Here is a 15,897-nt window from a genome sequence, read left to right as displayed (position 1 = left end):
GACTAAGGAGTTTCTTCCGCGAATAGCTAATATTCACCAACGTTACTCCATTCCTCAGGTCGCCGAGTAAGTCGCTACCATAGCCTTTAATATCGTAATCGACATCAAACTGCTGAAACTTCACGAGTCTGTCGGAATTCTCGGCGGAGCATTCTTTTTCTAAACAATTCCTCCAATTTACGTTCAAGAATCGCGTCTTGCAGACTTATATATTTTACGTGGTTTACAAAAAGAAATACTTTACAAATAAAATTAAAAATCACAAGTAACACTACTTTTTCTGTTTCTATTGTACGTCGAAGAGAAGCTTCCTTGCAAGGAAATCTAATCAGTGTTTACACGGTAACATTCTTTCCATCAAAAAGATAGTCTCCAATTATCATTAAAAAATTTCCAAGAAAATATCGCCATGTGAAGCATTTTATCTGATTATTATCATCGTTGCAGGTATCACGAGAACAGTTTAAAACAATTTCGAAATCGTCGAGGCGCCAGAATTGCCGCGGTATACTCTCTGGCGATCCTCGAACTTATAAAAAAAAAAAAGAAATCGTAAAATTCAATCTGCGAAGAAACTTCGCGTCGAATCCGGAAACTTCGCGTTTCGACCGAAACGTGTGCCCTTTTGGTGGTCGGGGGCGAAATCGCTGCACCGTTTAAAACCCGACTCGACGTTATCCGTGGATAAGTAATCCGGGCCAGGAGATTCGAACAGGACGTGGTAGCACTGTAATCGATAATTCCTACGGAGGACGGTTGGTTTATAGGTGCTCTCGAGCCATCTAAATTGCGTAGAGATTAGGTGCTCGGAAACCCGTATCCAGGATCGTCCGCCGAGGGGTGCGAATGGAACCGAAGTGGCTGAAGTGGGGAATACGATGGTCGAAGGGGGGGGGTTTGAAGAGCGGGGGGATGGTTTCACGAGATGCAAGGGGGACCATAACCTCCCTGGGTCTGTGTTAGAATGGCAAGATGGAAGGGACTGGAGGGGGGCACGGTAGGAAATTTGCAAATTTTCACGACAGGGCACGGATAATTTCCGGCTGGCTCGGTGGCTTCCGCTCTTGACAAATGACTGTGGTTTCCGGTTATCGGCTGCGACGACGAACCCCTTCGCATTCCGAATTAGCAGGAATGTCTGCTCGACTATCGTCCACCCCCTTCCAAGAACGGATAGACAATACTCTTTCCCGATTCGCGGACGGTTGTTGTTTTTGCTTAGTCGGGGGACCGAATCGAGAGGGTGGTTTGAGCCATTCGCCATTAGTAACCGAAATATCTGCTCTGCGAGGTATAATTAGAGGCTTATTCAATTTACTATTGAGATATGAAATATTTTAGAAGATTCGCGATTCGCGAAATATTCAATCTTCTAAGTGTCGCAAGCTACACTAATTTTGCGTGGTCTTGTTATCTTTTGCGACGAGGAAATTAATCAAGTTGCAATTCTTTCGAGCGTTTGCACGTTTTATGATGGATTTATGTCTCCTGAATGTTATGGAAACGACGTTAAGCTATGTAATGCTAATTTGTAGCCTCCGTTAAATATGGTTTAGATAGAGATCTATCATTATTTATTGGTGGTGAGTTTTCTAAAAATTTATACAATCTAATGCAAAATGTAGAAACGTCCAATGTTTCAAGGACTATCTAAACAAAGAAAATAAGGCTCCATTTGAAAATTCAACATTATCCATACCTATAAAAATATCTCAATAAACTTAAGTAATAATTAATTACATTATTACTTCTTAATAGAACTGAAAAATAATAAAATCGACTAGTTCAAGAATTACTAAATTTTGCGTTGAGTTTAAAATCTGGTAAAATTCAATTCTGGTTCACTGTGGGCCTGAGTACCAAATTTATCAAATTTAAATAATAGCACTTTAAAATTTGTACGATACTAACAAATATGTATACACGTCCTTAATGGATTTTATCGAAACATTTTAAATAAAAATGAGGTTTTTTGCCTGTTGTCTTTTGTTAAAAATAAATGCATTTTCTGTGTTTACAGGCCGCCTAAGTGGAAAATGGAACAAAATTAGCTGGGCATTTAACGCGTTATCGACCAAATTTGCAGAGCTAGAGCGATAAATTGCGATGGAAAATTTCGAAACTAAGGGCGTAGACCAAACGTGTCCGCGCAAATTGTCCTTTGTCACTTTCATATTTTGAAAACTCCTAAATTAATAGCGTTATTGTTTATACATTGTTCGTTATGAACGAACGGTTTTGGAGTTTTTCGAGGCGTGAAATCTGATTTTGATATTATTTTTTTCTCCACTAAGGAATAAGAAGCAAGTTAAATTTCCAGGAAATGAATGATCGTTAGATTAAACAGTAAATTTAATAATGAATTTCTCTGTGACAATGAAACTTTAATCTAGGAGAAATGGTTGTTTCACATTTATTAGCAGATATAAAATATTGAATTGATTTCAATGTTTGCTTCGTATCACATATTACCGGAAATATGGGATCCCTGAAAGCTTTGAAAGTCTCCAGAAATTGAATTCCTCGACGAAATTAAAGAACTTTAATTGGGGTTGGAAAGTGGCGAATTTCGAAGTTCCGTAATTTTGCGAAAAGCGCAGTATAACGATTAAAAGGAAAAGCATTTTGAAAGTTCGAAGCCCCAGTTTTTAAATCTTGACCCATTTTCCTCGTCGATGCTTTTTTTTCAAACGGTGGCTTCGCCTCGAAGCAAATCGCGCCCAATCGTTTAAAACTTCGAGACCGTACGGAAATTGAATAAATTTTTTCCGCAGTTTCATTAATGGAATATTAAACCTCAGAGTCTGCACTTTAATCCAATTCTTTCAGATTTACCTACGAATCCGTTCGCAGAGTTTCTCGCGATTTTAAGTGAAACCTTCTTGTTCTCTTTCTGCGTACGAAACGCGATCGTAGATCGTTATTTTCAATGGTTAAATTAAGTGGAGCGAGCCGAATTGCAAAATACTCTGTCGCGAAGGGAACAAGGTGCGGAGAAGCAGGATTCCAGGAAGGACGACTCTATGAAAAATATTGGATTGCCGAAAGTAATTAAAGGACATTAAGGCGTTAGGGTGTAAAATTTCGAGCACCAGCGCGACTGTGCTTCGAGTTTATGAGGGGGTGTGAAGCGGGCAAAAGTAGTAAAAATATTTAATCTTTCGTAAGCCCTTGTCCGAGACTTTCTCAGCATCTGCGTTTGCAATCATCAGCCCCGTAATAAAATTCCATAAGGAACGCTTTTCCAGTTATACAGGGTGCCCTAAAAAGTGTAGCAGATTCTCTATTATACGAATCTCGTAAAAATGTTCGATCAACCGATCGAACTGTTTGAAAGCTTTATTATTTGCAAAATTTTTCAAATATCTTTGAAGTAGGAAAAAGTTCTTCCAAATTTTGTTGTATATTGTATGTATCCAAAAATTGACTCGTGGATTAGTACTCGTTTCCATTTAATATTCTAAACGAGTCGTAATTTTTTAAGTGACAGTGATTTTTATATTTCTTTATAATTTATTCAGAAGAGTCACCTAACCAGAATTTGCATTAGACTCTTTAAACCATACTATTTGTAATTCTTGTTTTATTTTTCTTTAATGTATACTCATACGTGGCTACCCAGTAAATTATCATTATCATTAAAATTGTTCTACTTCCAAAATCCGAATGTAGTCGATGCTTAAGATTTTTCAGGAGACCAAAACTTTGATTTGAGACATTTGCAAAGTACACAACTTAAAAGGGTACATCCAAATAAGCATGGTAAAACCCCCAAATAAAATTCAATTTTGGGCGTATCAATAAAAAGGCCTCCCAGGCCAATTTTAGACAATAATTAACAATTAAGGATTATAATTTTTTTAACTATGTTCCACCACTTCAAAATTACACACTAATTACCATGATGGGACCCAAAAATTGTAAAAATATAAACGTGGTCGTTCGATAACATTAATATAAAATTTCCATGTGGTATTTTTAAACTTTTTAAATTGTTCAAAGTTCTGTTTTGTCCATGATTTGTTTCATAATTTTTTATTCCATACAAGAAAAGAAATGAAGCTCAAACTAAATTACGTAAATTACGTTTTGTCTTGTAAGCACCCTAATAATTGGGGTAGTGAATTAATATTAAAAAAATGTTATCTTTGCGGTTCTTATCTGTCGACACGTCCAAAATTGAGTTTAGTTTTATGGTTTTACCATTGACTATTCACATTTATTTCCTTTAACATTTCAACGTAAAAATTAATTACTGAAAAGCCTCGTCATCCATGTTTGATGTGGTAGTCAAGAATTAAATAAAACATGATCTGTATTTGACTTCGAAGATTATTCAATCACAATTTATCGCGAGTCTACAGTAGCGAAATGGTTAGAGAGTGTATTTTTTAATGGATGAAATTTCGAGACTATTATTCCCGCACTCTGGCGGAATATTCGATCCTGATAGGAACGGAAGGGTTAAAACGAGGCCGCGGCAGGGTCGATTGAACGTAACGATCTACTCACAGCGGACGTTGAGAAAATAACCGATGCTGGTGAAAATTCCGAGCATGTGTCTGGTGTAGCATTTGTACCATCCGCTCTCGGCGCGGGTGATTTTTGTGAAGTTCAGCCATCCGTCGTCGCTCTGCTCGACGGGCGGTCCATTGTCTGAAACACAAACGCGGAGGCTGCTGGATACGCAAATTAACTCGGTGGAAACATCGCGCGGCGAAACGTCGTCCGGCTGGCCTGGCGACGATTCCGCGCGCGCTCGCATGGCGAGCCTCCCGCGAATTCCCGCGGATTCCCGGCTGTCTACCGATTAACCGCCTAGAATTACGCGGTCGACGCTGGCGCGACGCCAGAACGACGCGGAACCGAGCGGACCCGCGCGACGGCGTTATTGTCCTTTGAAAAATCTAGCTGCGTGCAGAATTACGCGCCGTCGACTCAGAATAATACGCGATGGTGTACAGGGCTCGTCCGTTCCGTCCTCGTGTCCCAGAAAATATTGTGTGCTTCGAAAACCTTAATTTAATAAATCGCCCGAGGCATTGTTTATTGGACCGTTCGTTGTCCGTGTTTTATCCCCGAACGACGAATATAAAGTCGCGAACTGGGCTTTTTCGGGCGGTTTTGCTTGTGGAAGATCCGTCGAAGGACCTTAACAAAAGCTAGTTTGGAACCTTGGGCACTTTTGAAACAATATTATTTGAAATAATAGGTCTGGGTTAGATCTGGGTAATATAAATAATTGCTATAGGTTTCTGAAGGAGAGCATTCAATGTTTCCTGAATTTGTCAATTAGTTTGATTCTTTGGTTACCCAGGAAGAGGTACTGCCATAACAAGTGGTTTGCATCCTGATTTTTATTTCCGCAAGTACAACTAGGACCATCTACCACGTTAATTTTGGCAATTGATTTTCGAATTCTGGGCCTGGATCACAACTTTTGTTTACACTATTTCTCTTTTTGTATATTTTTATAAAGATTTCGTAAAATAAATCTTTTTTCTAGGATTATTTCTTTTAGCTAATTTGAAGTAAAGAAATAACGAAGCAACTCTATTTTATTTCGAATTAATCGCTATTATTTTTATTTTCAAATCACGGTTGAAAATAAATAATAACAGATAGTTATTGTTATTTTAATTTCAAATTAAATTTGCCCAGGTCTGGTACAGAAATGGATCTGAAATTCTTATTCGTTGCTTGGTGGTTCAATTCATCTAACTCTGATCCAATGCATAATTTAAAAAGAAAATTTTATAAATAAATTATACAACTGTAATGGGAGTAATCCAATTCAAAAGAAGTAAGTCAAGTACGTAGAGTAAAAGTTTTTTCATGCAAGATGTTTTCGAGAAAATTGAATGTTCTCGAGGCAGGCACGCGTGAAATTAAGTAGAAGTAGCGTGTATAGTCAGATAGACACGCCAGGCAATTTGTATTTCACTTTTTAATGCTACGTCTATTTTTTTTCAATGGAACTATTTTATTCCATGTTTCGAGTTTCGACACGCTATATATTTGTTTCAAATTTCTATGAATCGTTGATGTTGGTACGCAACTTTTTGTTAGGCATGTGTAAAATTAAATAGAAATAGCGTGTATGGTCAGACAGGTGCGTTTAACAAGTGATATTCCACTTTTTAATATAACGTCTATTTTTTTTTAATGAAACTATATTATTCCGTACTTCGAGTTTTGACACGATATTTATTTATTTCATTATAAATTGTTGTTGGTGTGTTCAAAATATCGAGAATTCCCTGACCTGACAAATTTTATTTGTTTTCTACTAAATTTCAAATTGTATCCTTGTCAATTTGAAAATATCGAATGGCACGAAATTATGGGACGACTTAATGTACATATTCTTAAATTTATCATACCCTACAAAAAAGTAACAAGCACGCCATTGAACTATTAACTCTCAACGCGTTAGCCCTTTGCACTCCACTGGCGACAAACATAATAGATTCAAATTTCATTTATGATAACACAAATTAAGTTTAGGAAATATACGAATAAAATTTAAATTATATATACATTTTTCTATTTTTAAAACTCACATCGTAGAATTGCAACTAGTAGTTGCTTAACGTACAATTTAATTCCAAATAATTTTTTAAACGTATGCTATTTAATTTTGTTTAAATTTGTTCGTACGAGGAATGATCACGAAAAAGAATAGATTTATTTTACGAATATGATTTTAATATATCAGGCAAGGGGCTAATAAAGACTTTCGGAGCACAAAGGGTTGAAATACTCTCTATTTCACGAATTGATTCGTTTTCGTTGTTCTTTACAATTTGTCTCGCGTATCCGATGGAGCATATAAGAATTTCACAATTTCTAACGATCGATAAGAAGCAGTAGAAGATTTATGGTGGTATTCTCTTAGCATGCAACGAAGCTTCGATGAAGTATGGCCAGCACGGAACGAAATACGACGCTGGGAGCGTGTGTCTTGTACCGCAGCGAACCTGTTAAAACTCACATCACTTAGGGGATGATCCAATGATTTCCAATGTATGTAAGCACTCGCTGTTAATAGAAGAGTGCCGACAATGAACTGTCCGAGTGACAACGTTACGAACGTCGAAGCTAAATCGACCGAAATCCTATCGATGTTATTTCTTGGTTAATAAAATTAGTACACGCGATCCGGCCATCCACTTCGCGAAACTTCCTTCGAAACGCAGACGAACCAAACGAAATCAGACGCTAAAGGAACACGGCGAGGTAAGGGATGCCCGCTCGGGTTACTCGAACAGAAAAGAAAGGAAACGGAAGCGTAGGTGGATTCCGTTTCATCGAACTCGTTCGCGAAACTTTCATCCCGTAGGCTTTTCTCGCGATTGTTTTTAGCGCGTCTCTGCGATACGATTTGACGGGAATCATCGTTCGTTCTTCTTCCTAGAAATACTCTTCTCCAAAAATTAGAGAAAGAATTATTTCTTTGTGGTCTGTACATCGTCAGTGAAACGATTTCTTTGAATATTTCGTAGGCGACTAAACGTAGAAGACTATATTAGTTATGGATCTTTAATACATCAATTGATACGTCACCCGTATGTGGGTTCAATAAAAAAATTAATTTTGAAGATTAGATGCTAAAGAAAATAAATCTAGATAGGACTCCTGAATATTAATTTGTAAGTTTTATGACGAGTTGTGGGTAGTTTCCAATTGTCTAAAAATAGGAGCAATTTAAGGGGTTTGGTGTGACAGTCAACATGTTAAAGTGTCATCCGGGGCCACTTAAAAGTTATATGCGTTTAAGTCAACAGAGACAATGCTCATTTTCTTTTATCATTTTTCAAACACGCCACGAACTAATGAATGTGAATATTTGGTGATGTTTAATTTTGTTTCTTGAGTGTTACAACGCAATTTAAGCGCTTGTGACTTCGCAAATTTTTGTGGGATATTATTCTTTGAAATAATGAGAAACGTGGTTTACGATTTTTCAAATTTTCCGTAACCCCAAAGAATCTTAATGCGAACGTGGTTTTAGAACTAGAGTTTCGGAAACTCTGCTCTGGTGGACTCATAGGGAAGGCTATTTCAACAGACCTTTGGATAAGGTTACAAGTTGGGAACAGTCTCCAATACGCAGAGTCTTCGGAACAAACTCAGCAACGAGCAAGAACTTAATTAACAGCCATATAGTGACTAAAAGGGAAAGTTTAATTAAAAGCAAGTAAAAGAAACAAACTGTTGGAAAATGGCAATCAGTATATTGATCGACTTTCTGTCCATAAATCTGTGATTTAAGGGAATTTAATCCGCTTCTGAATAATCGTGAACGAAAGCTTTCTGTAGCGACGAGAGTAAGAAGTATGACGTTTCATTTCGAATTTATTAGTGGATTCTTCGGTAAAGCCGTTATGGGAAATTTTGCCTTTGACACGACTGCAAGTTGGAAACAATCTTCTATATGTGGAACGTTTGGATCAAACTTAGCAACGAGTCAGAACTTAGTTAACAGCCATCTGCAGACTAAAAGGGGAAATGTTGAAGTTCAATCGAGGAAAATTTATTTTTTCTTGAGATATCATACACGAAAGAGGTATATTTTGTTGAAAATTACAGCATTAATCTTGACGTTGAAATGTTAGAAATTGTAACGACTTTCCTTTCTGGATTATATTAAAATACGTTCGATCGAAAACCATTCAACGGAGACAAATTGAAAACTAACCGAAGACTGATCAAAATATACTTTCGAGGACGACAATGACAGCTGAGGAATCATAATAAATATAATCATATTTAATTTAATTTTAATTTCAATCTCAATTTAATCTTTCATTCAATTTAGTCTTTAGCTTTCTATACTAGAGGGGGTTTTCTGTAAATAAATAAATAAAAACCGAAGACAGATTTACGAAATATTAGATTAAGTCTTATTGCAAACGAATTGAGAAAATTACATTTTAAATTTAAATTCGATTTAAACGTTTCGACTCTCAAGTTGGAGACATCTTCAGAACGAAAATAAGTTGTTTATTAATTTTTCACTGCTCTTCTTCACATCTCACGATCACCCCGATACTCACGATATATAATATAAAAATATGGAGAATATTACAAATTCAAAACTTAACTATGTACTCTATGAATAATGTGAATCTTAATACAAAAGATAATAATGAAAACATGTTTGGTAGCTAGTTTCTGTAATATTATACTCGATATAATAATAATTAAAACCTCAAATTTCCCAACTTCTCGTTTGCCTTCCAATTCACAGTTTCCATTTATTATAAATTTTATTACCAGTAAAAAAAATTCATTTCGTCGGGTCGTATCGTTGTAAAAAAAATTCGTAAATATACCCTTTGTTTTATGGTCGTCAAGGTGGGCGTAACCCCTTAACAAGGGCCGAAGAAGAAAGCCGGCGGACGTGGAAGACGAAGTCGAACTTGTCGGGGGAGTTTTGTGGCCAAACTTTTATGTGTACCCGGGTGTAACGGTCGTCGAGGGGTGGCGTTGGCCGTCGAGGGGGTGGTCCGCCGTTCTATCAGAGACTAAACCCTCTGCCAAAACACGCCCGATTGTGTTAACGGTATCTATAGCCGCGGAGGCCAGCAAGATGTCGGGCTATTTTGTATGAAATAGCAGTGGCCCGTGACTTGGCCCGAAACGCGCGACGTTTCCGCTAAGGTCGTGCAGGATTCCGGCAATTTGGCCGAGAAACAAACGAACCCACCACGAACAGAATCGAGGGGAATGGATGCTGGAAGACACGCGACGAGGCTCGACGAGGCTGAGTGCAAGCCGCTCGAAATACAGTAATTCCATGCTTACCAGCGAAATCTGTGGTCCGGATTAGCGGTCGAGCTCGAGAATTTCGCCAGCCGACGAGATTATTTAAATAATTTCCATTCTAATTACTGGAGAAAACGATTATCAATTATTATATTTCGACATTCTTGATTGCCAACTATACAGGGTGTTTGGCTTGGGAAAAATTTTAATGAGAGATTCTAGAGGGCAAAATAGGACGAAAATCAAGAATACCAATTTGTTGATGGAGGCTTCGTTAAAAAGTTATTAATGTTTACAGTTCCGCTCGTACTGAATTTTTTTCTCGAAAGTGGGTAGGATTTCGGGGGTATGTCTATTGACCAAAAATGATTGTAATTGACCTCTGCAATGGAACATAATTTTTCCAGAATGATTTGAAATTTTTCAATTTCGTCGACTTTAGGCACCTACCTATCCTCTTGACGATTTTTCTTAAAAATTTGTTTTTCATTTTTAATAAATTTGGTTAGCGCTGTACAGAAAAGTTGTTTCATACTTTTCTGTAGGTTTCCATGCGTTCTACTTCTCTGCTAAATTTCAATGAGATACGTTCACTATTGTAGGAGTTATGGTTGTTTGAAAATTGAACCATTTTTATGGGGTTTTTCTCACTTTACGGTGTTAAGAAACAACATTTTAAATATTGTTAGAATTTCTACATATTCTCCACTAAAATACGCGTTGTTTGCCGTTTGAAACATTAAAATCCTCCAATCCGTTCAGAAGTTACGATGTTTTAAAGATACACATGAAATTTCAGTGAAACATATCAACGCTTGGTCAGACATGAAATTTTCAGTAATGAATTTTTTTCTCAAAAATGCGTAGGATTTCAGGAGTATATGTAATGACCAAAAATGATTGTAATCGACTCCTGCAACGAAAAATAATTTTTTCAGAATGATTTGAAACTTTTTGATTAAATTTTTTAATAACTTTTTAACGATGCCTTAGTTATGAAATTGATATTCTTGATTATCGTCTTATTTTGAATTTAAAATTTTTCCCAGGGGTAACCGAACACCCTCTATAGTATTTAGTATATTTCACTTTCGAGCTTGACTTGCAACGTGGAGAATTTTACAAAATATTATATCCTATTTAGTATATTTCTCTGTCAAGCTTGATTTACAACTGGAAGAATTTTGCAAAATATTATATAGTATTTAGTATAGTTCCTCGACAAGCATGATGGTATGAGATTAGAACTTTTGAAATTTTATTTTATATTTTGGACGATTTATTTCAAATCATGTACGTTATTGAGGAAGATCTTATTTTGGTATGATTTCTTGAGTTAAAAAAATCAACGATATATTATTGAAAAAAAATAATATATATTTCGTTGAAATACAGGGTGGTCCACGCAGTTGTTTCAGGTCACAGCTCCCTTATTAATTTGTTTACAAAAAAATCCCAAAGGAGGAAGATAAATAGCTCAAAAGTGCACTACATTCGTAGGCCCTTAGATTTTTGTTAGATTCCTCTGACCATTCTATATAAAAAATTATTAGGATATCGTAGCGAAACAATTATTCTCGAGATATTTTCAAGAAATGTTTTTATCGAAGAACGAAAGCCAGGAAAGATGCCAGCTTCTTCTTGCAAACATCGAAAGCTTTTTGACATTCAGTTCGAGGGAACAATTGGTTTCCCTCGGTTAATCGGTATAAAGTCTTTTGCTATCGAAGAAAAGTTTCTTACAAATCTTTTATATTACGAGCACTGTCTCAGAAAACTTCTTAATTGGCTCTTGTTCTTAAGGAGAAGCCATTTCGTAACAGCAGAAATCTTTGCACGATTTGTCTTTGTTTCTCCTTTTAAAACGGCATGTCCAAAGCATTTGATTTCTTTATCGAACTTCTTTGGATTCGTAATAAAATTCACTTCTATAACTTTCGCGAAAACATCCCTCGCGTTTTCAAAGTTCCCCTTCGAAACTCTTCCCATAGATAACTGTCATTACCAAAACATCCACGTTTGGAAAATAATAATCGTCACGTTGCACGTAAAAGATTTTAATAGATCGACTATCGTTTTTTACGAAATTAAATATTTGCACTGGAACGTAAAGTCCCCGTAAGAGACACGTTCAGAATTCATCCGATCGCTTTTTTCTTTTGGCAGAACACAGACACTTGAGTCACTTAGGAGGACGAAATTCATTGTCGAGTCGCGGGAAAAACTGAAATCGAATCGGTCTCTGCATATAATATATATATATTTGACTCCGTGTGCCGTCGCATTATATGCTGGCTCCGTATGAACAATGATCGGATGGGGATCTACTTCCCCTAGAGCGGTTTCCCGCAGCTGACGCCCTCGTACGTTCTCCGGAACGTCCGTAGCTCGAATGTATCGTCGTGATAAATCGTTCGACGGGGCCGTGATAAATTTATCCCTCCTTTCATTTAAAATATTCTCGCTCTGGCCGACGCGCACTTTATAGCGATCATTACACATTGATCGTATCGTCGATGAATGACAGCGCTCGATGGACTCTTTCACCCTTGATATACCTACCCGCGAAGACTGTTAACGCCGCCTTCCTCCTCTCTTTTCGATCACGATCCTTGTTATTCTTCACGAATTTCGACTAAATTTACTGACTAAATTTTTTAAAATATAGAAGAGCCAACGAGTGATTTTACCCTTGGATAGATTGAGAAATTTTGTGGAATTTTTTTAGCCAACATCAAGACGAAATTTTAATCAAAGTTGAAAGAAACGATTGTTTCTTTTTAATAGCTTGATATCGAGAAGATTTAAACGCCTTATAACTTTAGAATACATAATACATTGGGTTGTAGAATCCTGTCAAGTCCAAAGTTAAACCCAAAGTTTTGCTTCGCTGGATCAAGATATTTTTGTGTAACTTTTTAAGTAAAAGCAATATCGAGAGGAAATTTGAACTAAAATTAAAAGGAACGAAATTGAAAGAAATTGCTTCATTTTAATAGTTTGGTATAGAGAAGGTCCAAAGCCTTGTATAAAATTTGATTTATACTTTAATTTATATGATTTATTTCTAGAGTTGAATTATTATTGTAAAAAATGTAAAATTAAATATGAAATTTAATTTTAAATAGGTCTTCTATTATGGATTTATTTTTAGTGAAAAATTTCAGTAACTGTAACTTAAGAATATATAGAATCCTGTGTGTTAAGAACAAAGTTAAAGCAATATCTTGCTCGCCGGGCTTCCAATTGCAACCGTGCCAAGTTATTTTGCAAAATTTCAACGTGGGTAAAAAGAAGTTACACTCCAAGAAGCAAACGTTTCCAAATATACGACTATGCGATCTTCTTTCGTACTCGAAACGAGTAGAATATGTTTCTACAGTGGAATTTTCCGAAGTAGTTTCGTAATCTAAGGAGAAAAAAATGTTTAGCGCAGAAGAATAAAAATTGTGCAAATATCTCTTTCTATAAATATATATAAAATCACCAGATTTTACGAACGCGTGAAATCTGGATTTAATAGTCAAAAACGTTAATTTGAAACGCGAAGTTGACCAAAAATTATACGTTTTGCGAATCGTTCTGACAAAAAATGGGGAATTAAACTCAAATTCGAGCATGTATTTATCATACGCGAGTTTAAACTGGGAGGCAACACAGCGGCGATTGTTCGTAATGCTAATAGAGTTTTTGAGGAATGTGCAGCTCGAATGCATCGTCGTGATAAATCGTTCGACGAGGCTGTGATAAATTTATCCCACCTTTCATTTAAAATATCCTCGCCGTGGCTGGTGTGCACTTTATAGCGATCATTACATATTGATCGTATCGTCGATGAATGACAACGCGCGTGGGACTCTCTCGCACTGGCTTGATAAACCTTTATGTGAAAATAGTTATTTTCACGACCGTAATGTGATTATAATATTGGAAGTAAATTAAAAGAAAAATAACCAGTATCGAGCAGGGCATACTAAAAGTTACGTAGTTATAAAGTCACCGTCTTCCTATTTATTTTAATTCATTGTAAATGACCCTGTAAATGATTTTAATTACAATTATTTTGTTAACAACTGCTTATTATAACGCCGTTTCTGTTTTATGTATTTTATGTACTCAGTTCCAACTTGACAGCCGAGTGATTCAGTAATATAACTCAGGTTTCTAATAATTATATCTTGAAATCTAGGAGAGAGCAACAATTATTTCTTGCTGTAATATGCTCGTGACTTCGTTCATAATATACCTTGCGGTTACTTGAAATTGATAAAGGAGCATAACTTCACAGATATCTGATGGCTTTAAATTATGTTAAAGCAGAAACGTTGAGTGTTGTAGTATACAGTTACTCTTACTTGTATTCGTACACTGTAATGATCGTTCACTATAAATGAAAAGAAACTCGTTTCCAATTATTTTTACTAAATTTGTTTGTTAGACTGTGTTGCAAAGTAATTTTTTTTTAATAGTGAGATGCAATATAAACAGTATACAATAATGCCAACAAAACGATCCATTCAAGTAACTATTTATTGAAACACAAATCCTTAAATTTCTCAATGTGTAAAAAAATGGACTTATACCACTTTCAACAACAACTTCATTTATAGTGAATCACCATTATAGTGTATCAACAGTGTATCAATAGTAGTAAAATGAACTACCTTCGATACCTTTGCACCTACGAACGCGATAAGAATTACAAAAAAATCACAAACATACAAAGTTTGAATTTTATATCAATTTAAATAAAACTAAAATTTGTTAATTTTTCAAATATTATTTTACCACGTCTAGGCGTAACACGAAGATTCATCCAACCCCTAAAACAACCCTTTTATTCATTTCACCTATTTTTCATTTATCAATAATTCGTTCTCACTGTTATTTTCACTACTATTTTTATTCTCTGCTTTGTTTACTTTTTTTCTAGCTAGATCTTTTGGGAAGGATCCTTCCTGGAGCGAACTCTTGCGAATTTCATTAACTCACGCGTCAGGTATCAGAAGATACGTCGTGCAAACAGATATTTCATAATCGCGAAAAGAATTGCATCCCTCGATCGAGTGACGTTGCAATACTCGCGCGAAACTTCTTTCGTCGTCACGTGCCGCGCATTCGCAATTATTTCCAGTTTCCTCAAGTCCCCCCCTCCCGTTCCCGAGATTTATACGTCTGGAAAAAAAGCTCGGTTCCGTGAAACTATCAAAAAGGGTACTTGGAATCGCGCAATATTACACGCTCTCGACGTTGGAAAAAAACTGCAGTTACCGTGATATATATCGCTCGAAGACGAATGGTCAAAATATCTACGGAGCTCTCTTTCTCGGGGTGATAAAGGGCGCTTTGAAGGAAAGCGAACGTGCTCTCTCGATACCTCGAGGCATCCGGATTGGTACGTTTAATAAGAGCGCACCCGTTCCGAAAAGAAATTCGGATGGCGGGAACGTTGAGTCGCGGGGGTGGGACGGGCCACAGGGGTTGGAAACGTAGAGCCAAAAGCGAGGCAAGACGAGCCAGGGGGAGGTGGGGGTTGGAGTAGAGACAGGGGAAGGATGTGGTTGGAAGGAGCCATCGCCCGGAGCGGGTACGTGCTCCAAAGGATATTAAAATATTTTAATTGCAATGGATTTCGCGGAACGCTACGAAGAATTTTATTCGAAATTACTCGATCGAGTCTATGAATAAGGATTACGCTTTGCTTGTCTCTTTGTCGAAACGTGCAGCCCCGATATCCAGAATGTCCAGAACAGTGTGGTAGAAATAATTTAATATTTAATGGGATAACCCGTGGCGTGTGTACTCGGGAACGACGAGACACGATTTATCGAACGTTGCCGTTCCGTCATTAACCGGAATCGTCGATTTTTCTGCCGCCAGCGAGATTTGCCGGCCAATTTCCTGGACAATCTCGTCCCTCGTAATGCGACGAAGAAGGAATTACCCCCTCCTCGGATAAATTCGCCGGAGTTATCATCCGCCGTTCATCGGTGGTCTGACCCGGAAGTATAGTAAAACCTCCATTTTCCGAACCGAGCCCTTACGGAGGGCTCGTTCGGGGCGATTGGGGATCTCAACTCCCTGCAAACAGGATCGCGATGTATTCGATTCGATTCGTGAATATCA

At 37.0% G+C, this 15,897-nt stretch overlaps 1 protein-coding gene across 2 annotated transcripts in view; it reads right to left on the bottom strand.

Annotated features, from left to right (window-relative positions):
- Tei (irregular chiasm C-roughest protein teiresias) overlaps nt 1–15,897 on the bottom strand; it is a 506,172-nt gene that overhangs the window by 120,822 nt on the left and 369,453 nt on the right. For both annotated transcript variants that reach the window (XM_076766980.1, XM_076766981.1), the window contains exon 8: nt 4,513–4,656. In XM_076766980.1, coding sequence (XP_076623095.1) covers nt 4,513–4,656 — 144 coding nt within the window. The remainder of the gene's footprint in view (nt 1–4,512; nt 4,657–15,897) is intronic.

This window comes from Colletes latitarsis, chromosome 6 (assembly GCF_051014445.1).
Source record: "Colletes latitarsis isolate SP2378_abdomen chromosome 6, iyColLati1, whole genome shotgun sequence".
Lineage (NCBI taxonomy): Eukaryota > Metazoa > Arthropoda > Insecta > Hymenoptera > Colletidae > Colletes > Colletes latitarsis.
This window is presented reverse-complemented; position numbering and strand designations above follow the sequence as displayed.